At 35.3% G+C, this 9,549-nt stretch overlaps 1 protein-coding gene across 1 annotated transcript in view; it reads right to left on the minus strand.

The window, feature by feature from the left end:
* The window catches only part of ERCC6L2 (ERCC excision repair 6 like 2), a 119,571-nt gene that overhangs the window by 25,361 nt on the left and 84,661 nt on the right, over window positions 1-9,549 (minus strand). Inside the window, exons 16-17 of the mRNA XM_003782998.3 lie at window positions 7,532-8,690; window positions 2,795-2,949 (exon numbers count right to left, since the gene is read on the minus strand). Coding sequence (XP_003783046.2) covers window positions 2,795-2,949; window positions 7,532-8,690 — 1,314 coding nt within the window. The remainder of the gene's footprint in view (window positions 1-2,794; window positions 2,950-7,531; window positions 8,691-9,549) is intronic.

Below are 9,549 nucleotides of genomic sequence, written 5' to 3' on the forward strand. Positions count from 1 at the left end.
TGTGTTGGCTGCAGAGACATGTCATGTGCATGTCTGTATACACACACAATCTTTTCAAACATGAGTTAAGTTCTTTAATAAAACTTTGATGATAGATATGAACCACTCAGAAGGATTCTGAGTAATCAAAAAGATTGTGAATTTGAGCCCGAGATGAAAGATACTGTACTGCAGGTGGGAGGTCTGGGCTTTTTTGGAGACTACAGGTTTGCAGGTATTTTCTAACACCATGAGTGAGTTTCTTGTTCTCGTTCATTTCCCTGGCCCTCCATTTAGTCCTTTTTCTTTCCACAACTATTTTTAAATTCTTTCAAAATTGCAAATTCACTATTGCCACCCACCATCACACTACAAGCTGCAAAATCTTTCAGTGAGTGACATAAATGTCTTTCTCCAAAGACGACGGTGTGTTTCAACAATTTTCTTATTAAAGGTGTTGAAGCAATACTGGTCAGATACAATGAAATCAGTAATTGGAGACATTTTTTCTCAGAAATTTTGTGAAATGGCTTTGAAGTGTTGGAATGAAATTTTACTGTATCAAATGGACGTAAAGAAGTCGGCCACTGCAGTGAGTGTGTCTGTACACTGTTCTTGGCCTGTCAGCATTGAGAGCCTGGGATTGGATCTCCTGCTCAGTGGCTTTAAAATTTCCCCAAATATTTCCCCACCATAAGTTAGGCATTAAACAACAAATTTCTTCATCTTCTCTGAAAAGAGTCTACTAAGTTGGTATATGTGTGAGAGGGGAGATGTATGGCCTCAAAGGGTATGTTGGAAACGCCAGGAGGTAGATATTCTAATTTGTTTCCTAATAAAAGATGACCCTTACTCTAAAAATTACTGTGAAGAAACAAAGCTTCTGGTAAGATTGTGGTTTCCGCCTCGAAAATGTCAGAGCTGAAAAAGGTTAAATGTAAGAATATTCCCAGCATTTTCATTTTTATAACTTTTCCAAAGAAGGTTTCAAAGGGACTGTCATTGCTTCTCTATCTAGGGGTTGCTTCTCGGGTCCATTTTTGCAGGAATTATTTGCTTAGAAATTTCTTCTCTGAGAAATTTTTAGATAAGCTAATGACCAATGTCCAGTTAAAGTATTTCATTAACATCAGCTATAGGGGTTCTCCAAATGATCTGACTTTGCATATTAAAATTTGTTTGTTTGGAAAAGGATAAGGTTTTTAAAAGGACTTGGTTTAAAAACACCCCAATTAAACATTAGTTGTATGTTTAAAAGATTATAATATAGTCTTTATCCTAATAAAGCATATTTCTGGAAAACCCAATATATTTCTGCCTGTTGTTCTCAGATGGTACCTGCGAGGTAGTTAATCTATAGAACACTGTGTTGGTTGAGAGATGGTGTATTTCTAGATCAAATGAGAATATCAAAAGCAGCATTCTTGGGTCATGAAAGAATGCTTTCATGAGTTGTATTTCAGCATTGGGCCTGTGGATTACATCAAAAAATGCTAAAAAGCCCAGCCTTTCATAGTGAGTTACTACATTTACACTAAGGACATTATAAGGCAACTGACTGCTCACTAGATCATTCTGTGGTCTCATTTAAAACCCCAGGTGACAAGTTTTCTTCAAATTAAGTGTTAGGAAAAGCTTTGCTCCTCCTAGAAGTATGTTACTTTTTTATCCTTAAGGATAGCTATTTAACTCGGTGTTTCTCAGCAGGGTGTTAGGGCACTTTGGGCAGAATAATTCTTCAGGAGAGTTATTTAATGTTCTTGGCCTCCAGACATTAATGCCAGCTAGGCACTCAGTCATTGTGACCACACAAACTGTCCACATGTATTTCCAAATGCATTAGTTGAGAAATCATTTGATAGTTCATTTCTTTTCTTTTATACATCAGGAAACGCAATCAAATTTGTGTAAATAAAATTTGGGGTAGAATATTATACCCTATAAATCTGCATTCTAAACTTTGTCCCAGTTTTGAACACGCAGTTTAACTTACATTTTCTCTTGTCCTGAATTTCATTTTGTACTCAACTTTATTGTTAAGACAATTCAAATCCTTTGTTGAGCCAGGGAAGGCACAAATAAATGAAGATACCTTGAGAGTTCAGAGGGATTTTCCCCCCTTCATTCTTAAAAGTTGTACTAAGCTGAAACAAAATATCCCTGCTATTATATAGTGTATGTTTTTAACTCTTTAATACCATCTATGAGGTAATTGATGGTTACTAAGTGATATATTATTATTTTGCTACCACGAAGTGATAGTAAAATGACTCCTCAGACACTTGGCTCTTAGAAACAAAGAAAAAATAATAGGCCAAAGAGAAGAAAATATTTTTTAGAACTTTAAGTGACTATGTATTTAAAAAAAAAATCACATTTACATATAGTATAATTCTATATAACAGAAATTTTATGTGAGAAGAGCCTACAGGAGGTATTCATTACTTTTAATGTTATAAAAATCTTATAGCTAAAAATATAAATTCTATATGAAGCTAGTTTTTTTGTGTGTGCCATTTTAGATGCAAAATTTTAGAGAAAATCTAATCATATGGTCTTCTTTTTCCATATAAGCAAAACTGGTTTTGGTTCTCATTGAACTGCATGATTCCTTCATATTCCTCTTCTTTTGTAGGTATAGGACAAATCTTATTGAGAGAAACTGTGAAGCAACTCAACATTATTAGGCATTTGGATACAGATTTGTTGCTTAAACCAAAACATCTTGAGTGTTGACAGTTCCCCAACTGGTGTTTTGTTTCTTATACTTAGGAGTAAAAAGCTAAAGATGATATTACCCTTCATTTTTTCTTACCTGAGAACTGCAAACAGCTATGTTAGCAGGCAGCTGGGAAAACTGCTTCAATTCAAATACATCACGTGCTGCCCATCGGCTCATGTGATTTTCAGCTTTGCTTGATCCAATCACATTCTGGTTTGAGTGAATGTAAGCCACTTCCTGAACACCATCTAGGAGGTAATTGATGGTTACTAAGTGATGCAATATTATGAGGAAATATGATTCTGTGTATACTTTTAAAACTGCCAGTATTACTGGTAGTTTAGTGTAAAAAAAAACAAACATTATACTTGTTTTATTTTTAATCCTCAAGAAAATTATAATTTGTACATTAAGATGACAATATTCTTTTGAAAAAAATTGAAAAGAGAAAGTTCAAGTATGTTGGTCCAGGTTAACTTGGAAATGACTTTTCCTTCTCATCAATATTGAGAACTACTGTGATTAGGTAACAATGTTTTAAAATGGCCAAGGGTAAAACGGCCAAGGGTAAAGTCATGGTTGAGGGTCCTCTCTATAAATTTGTTTCCTTTGTTAATTTCAAAAAGTTGTTTATGAATTTAAAGAGCAGTGTTAACCGTATCTGTTCCTTTAAATGTGTACTTGATTACAGTGAAGGAATGGGAGCATGGTGGTTTATGACCAGGGAGTTTCATTTGGTTGGCTTTGCTCAGTTTTATTGTTTGTATTTTACCTTTTTTGTACATATTCCCAGAGAATGTCAAGATGGGAGCTTTTTAGGAAATAAAAAAAATTAACTCATGGCTTTTATCTGAAAGAGATTTAAAAAATGGCTACAATTTTTATTGCTTTGCTTCTAGGCACCCATAATTTATTTTTAAATTGTGGTCATAAAGAACAGAGGCCTGTAAAAGCTCCCTCAAACAGCTCTGGCAGTGAACCTCAATTATGACCTTCAACACTTATGCTGTTTCAGTCCTGAACCTCTCTCAACCAGAAATTGCCAATCAAGCAAACATAAGATGCTTAGTAATATGACCAAAAGAGCAACTAGGATAACATTCTTCTTAAATTTCAAAACACCAGGTATTATTTATTATAGCACACAGTTTCACAACCTTCAAAGAATTCTTCTGATAGAAAATTTCCTAATTTTTCTTGATTTTGATGACACATTTTATGCATTAGTTCCATACTAACTATTGCTACCTTTTGCATAGTCAAAATATCCTCAACTGATTATTTAAAAATAATGTATGTAATAATTCCTCAAACCAAAAGATAATCTAGTACTCATTTATAATAGTACTAAAATATACGTAATAATGAATTTTTAAATGAAAATACTAAGAACCACAAAAGAAAGTTTGATCGTTAAATAAATCAAACACAGTAATTAAGGTTTCAAGTAAAATATCCTTCTTATGTTTCAGCTTCTTTCAGATAGTTTTCTGGGAATAAGTCAGATACTTGTGAAGGCAATGTTAACACTTAAAATCACAAATGGGCTCAGCACCTGTAGCTCAGTGAGTAGAGTACCAGCCACATACACCAAAAGTGGCAGGTTTGAGCCTGGCCCGGGCCTGCTAATCAGTTACAACTATAACCAAAAAACAGCTAAGTCCCAGCTACTTGGGAGGCTGAGGCAAGAGTATTACTTAACTCCAAGAGTCTGAGGTTGCTGTGAGCTGTGACGCCACAGCACTCTACCGAGGGTGACATAATGAGATTCTGTCTCAAAAATAAATAAATAAAATAAAATCACAGATTCTGCAGAGGGAATGGTGGCAGGAGAAGCAGATTTTTAATTTCTTTGAATCTTCACATGAAATCAGAGAGAAACTAGACAGCAAAAGCAAAAGCCTATGAACATTTTAAATAAGATATTCCACGAGTCTTAAAGTACAAGCAAGTGGGGACAATCCACCAGTAGTTACAGCCTCTATACAGAATCAGGGTCTGTGTGAAGCCAAGAGGGAAGCATCAGGGTGGTATTGGACAGACCTCAGAACAGGAGACCCCAGATTAGTCAACAGGCTTCACTGGAAAGCACAATGGACCCACTGGAGATGAGCAGCCAAACATGGGGCGGTTTCCTGCCTGCCAGTGCTGAGAGGGTGCAGGACACACAGTAAGAGGGCCTCAAGGGGCTGTAGCAGGCTACTCCCAGGAACACCCCCAAACTGGGGGCCCAACAAAGGGGAGACACTGCTGGGAGAGAATCAAAATAAGACAGGAAGAGCAGGGGTGAGGGAAAGAGAAGTGCTAGAGCAACACGGGGAGAGAAAGAGAGATAGGATATCCCACCACAGTTTTATACTCTACACACAAACCACAAATGGATTTCCATGGGATTAGAAAGGACTTCCTAAACTCTGCCTCATTAAAAAAAAATCAGGGGAAATAGTTTCATATAACAATGAGCAAAAGAAAAGCAGGGTCAAATCTCACAAAAATTCTTGAGAAATAAAGTGAATAAACAGAATAATAGTCCTTCGATGAAAACATGCCAAAAAGATGTGCTCGTAAAAAACAAAAAATGATAAAGATGTGAATCAACAATTTAAGTCATTATTAGAATAACTCAGAAATGAGTGATAGAACTCCGGAAAAGACTTAGAGATTGAAAAAAGGATATTTCAGAAATGAAGAGTATACTAGAAGAAACACTAACGGGGAGTAACACAATAGTAATGCCTTAAGAGAAAGAGAAGGAAATTTTTGAAAAGCAAAAAGAAATGAAGAGATAAAAAAGATTTGAAAGAATTTGACAAATACTGAAGATAGGTAAAGAAGACCAAAGATCTGAATAATAGGATCCCCTGAAGAAGAAAGCCGAAGCACAGGAATAGAACCAACAACTAAACACAGTAGGGTAAGAAAGCTTTCCTGAGATAAAAATCAAGTGGCACTGTGTGCATGAACGTTCTGACCCATAATAATTAACACCAAGACAGAATCTAGCAAAATTACTAGACATCAATGAAAAGAAAAAAAAAAATCCTTTGGGTATCTAAGAGAAGAAAGAACACATGGTACCATGCTTTATGTCAGAAGAAAATGAAGCTACGTAGTTAAGTCATTTGAGAAGAGAAAGTGTGAGTGAAGGATGTAGATCCAACAGAACTGACTTTTAGGTATGAGGGTACAGGCAGTTATCGCAAGAATCTCAGAGAATATTATTGCTGAGAATCAGAATTATCAATATGGAAAAAATGGTATTTACATATAATAGAGAAGAGGGTAAGTAAAAGCTCTATACTCTCAAATTAAGTATCAATATAAATATAAATGAGGTATTTTATAATCATATATAAATATGTATATATACATGAAAATATATAACACATGTGAAAGTATTAATATATATAATAATATGAGTAATATGAGTATTTAAAAGGCCCAGAAATAATAACCAAGCCAGTAGTGGCAATGATCATTACCAGCATTAGACTGTGGTCTTGAAATATACTTTCTCTCTAAAAGAAACCAAGACATTTTACAGAAATGACTGATTCTAGGTCTGGGGAAGAAAATGTATGAGATGATCTTGGAATATCTTGTAGTTCTAGATAAGAAGGACACTTTCAAAGATGACTCGCATCATACCAAAAGGTCTCAGGAACCAAAACATTCATGTCAAAAGGCTCCCACTGGCCAAAGATTGGAATATTGAAGCTTAAGAATAGTAACTGCAATGTATGAGACTCATTACTGTTTGAGTCAATGAATTCATAATAATATTAAGACAAAAATGAGTCATCCTCTAAGGATGACATGGAATCAATTTATTATACTACAAACTGGTTTTAAAAAAATTAAGCATTTTTCTTGCCTCTCTGTGTGAACTGTACCACTGGGCAAGCAATAGTAGGTGATGATGAGTATATCCTTACAAAAGCATTCTGACTAATAAATGAAAATGAAATGAGAAGTAGGAAACGTCATTTTGCTACCCTGAAGGGATGAACAGGTATTGGCATCAAGTACAGCGACTGCTAAGATGGTCAGGAGAAAGAAAAGCAAACATTTTGTGTCTCCTGTAGTCTTGCCAAAGAAATCTAATCTGAGTTTGATCCAGTCTTAAGAGTAAACTGCTCATTTTCAGGTAAGACAGAGGACACAGAAACATGTTCAACCATACTGAGTATACAATTAGCAAAAATGAAAATTGAGAGAAATTCTAAAGATGGTCTTTAGACATCTTTGAGACATTTAAAGGGATAAGAACTCCTGTAGATTATAAGAGACTATGTGTAATAGTCAGGGTTACATAAAAATGCAAATAAGTAATTACTGTCGAAGTAAGAATAAGAGGAGAAGCAGAGGAGCTGAGATTCAGATGGACGATGTGAAGGGGCTCCTGTCTTCCTTTTATCTATCCCCACTTGCCTTCCTAATTTGTACCTCAATGTAGCACCTTGGCTGAGCGCCTGTGGCTCAAGCGACTAAGGCACCAGCCATATACACCTGAGCTGGCGGGTTCAAACCCAGACTAGGCCGCCAAACAACAATGATGGCTGCAACCAAAAAATAGCCAGGCATTGTGGCGGGCGCCTGTAGTCCCAGTTACTTGGGAGGCAGAGGCAGGAGAATCACTTGAGCCCAGAAGTTGGAAGTTGCTGTGACCTATGATGCCACAGCACTCTACCCAGGGCCACAGCTTGAGGCTCTATCTCAAAAAAAAAAAAAAAAGTAGCATCTTGATTTTAGAGTCATCTTACAAATTAATTCAAGGACCTCTTACAGAACTATTTGTATAAAACAATTTCAGAATGTGGCTATAGTTACCTAAAAGTTTATCCATTGATTCATACATCTGCTCTTGATTGACAACATTGTCCTTTGAAAATTTCATTGGTTTTCTTGGCATGAAAGTGCTATTTTTCTCATTATGACTAGGCAATTCTGAAGAGAAACTGATTCTTCTTTTTATAGTTTTTGGTCTATGGTTCTGTTTAGAGAAACTGAGGTGGCCTGTAGATAAATCATCATCTGATGACGAATAATCATCAATAAACTGAGAGTTACAATTCTCATGTGTTGTATGCAGTTGGTTTGTTTTCTTCATTGCTTTAGAATAATCATCAAGTTCCTTATCTTCCTTTTTTCTCCGAAACTTCAATGATCTAGTAGCTCTTTGCTTTCTTTCTCTTGACTTGGAGAACATTTCAATGTCATCAGATTCGTCACTAATATCACTAGTGCCTTTTCTTTTCATAATAGGTTTTATGGTTGTGTTCTCAGGATTTAATTTTTTTGAAATTATTCCATTTTCTCTGTCATCAGTCTTTCTATCATCATTATTATTTCTTGTTTTTACAGAGCTTTCTGTTTCAGCATCTTCAGATCCATCTGAGAATGGCTTCAACTTTATACCATTCTTAGGGAATCTCTGAGTTACACATTGTGTGGGATAGATGACATCGCTGTCTTCAGATTCTGTGGCATTCTGCAAAATGCAACGTTCCTTGGTATTTTTAAATGTTTTCTCATCATCAGACTCAGAAGAAATGTTCTGCTCTAAAATCTTACTTTTATAAAAAACATATTTTTCATTTAGATTTAGATTGTTATCTAATTTCTGATGTTTGGAAGTACCAAGAGAGTCGTGATTTTTCTGACAACTAGCATCTCTGGCTTCTGCTGAAAGGCACCTAGGCTGCTCGTCAGAACTTTCAGCATCAGAAGCAATACTTCCATCATGATCCTCAACCGCTTTACATTTTGCCTCAAACACTTTAGCGAAACCGCACTGGAGTAAGGTAAGCTGTCCTGGAAAACTGGAAGCTTTACTTGAATCAGATGCTTTGTTTTTAGCAGCCTTTCTTCCTGAGCTTCCCACTGATTCATCATCACTAAAGTCACTGCAGAGATCACACACTTCCTTTGCTGGTGGCTCTGCAGGCTGTTCTGGACCTCTGAGTTCTTGACAGTCAGGCTGTCTAGGCTGTATAAAAAGCAATGGCAGAAACATTAGAAAACATCAAGATAATTATGTGGAGTTTATCACACTGGAAGGGAATTAACTTCGGGCAGATAATTTAGGTATATCACTTGGTGTTTTCTAAGAGTGTAACATTTAGTAAATAAATGTAAAGGATTTAATATTACAGTCTGGTAAAGTCTTTTATCAAGTTGAATAACTTTCTGAAATAATTAAAAAGTTAAGAGTACCATGTGATCAAAGTATCTAAAGGAAAGTGATCAACTTTTAAGACACAAGGACTCACAACTCTGGCCCCCAAAGTGAAAAAGGACACAACTTATTGCTGAAGCCTTACTGAGGATTACTACAGTCTAGCAGGTATTTCCAGTCATGCTTTAAGAACAAAACATATTAACATGAGTTAACAAGGTAAAGAATTCACAGTGGGAAAATTATTTTAATTGATTTAAAATAAGTCCAACAGAGTCTTGATCACTAGAGAAAAACATTTTTGAAGTAAAATTTGCTAAAAATTTAAATTCAATATTTAACTCTTTTCACATTAACCAGGGTTAAATACATGTATAACATATCCTTTAGTTTCCTAAAACTGAGGCTTTAAAAGATTTTAGGAAAGTATTATCCAGTAATATTTCTGACAACATTTGATATTGTTGTCATATATCATATTTTTTCTAAATTTACAGAGAAGAAATGTTCACCCCCAAATCCAAAGGCATGAGGCTGGTATTCATTTATAGTTAAGTCTCTAAAACGAAACAAGAAAAAAAAAAAAAAAAACCAACAACAAAAAACCTTCCACACTTTTCTTTTTACCTTTAAAATTGCCTGATTATGATAACATAGATTTTGTGGTATG

This window comes from Otolemur garnettii, unplaced genomic scaffold (assembly GCF_000181295.1).
Source record: "Otolemur garnettii isolate 467f Iridium unplaced genomic scaffold, OtoGar3 scaffold00006, whole genome shotgun sequence".
Classification (NCBI taxonomy): domain Eukaryota; kingdom Metazoa; phylum Chordata; class Mammalia; order Primates; family Galagidae; genus Otolemur; species Otolemur garnettii.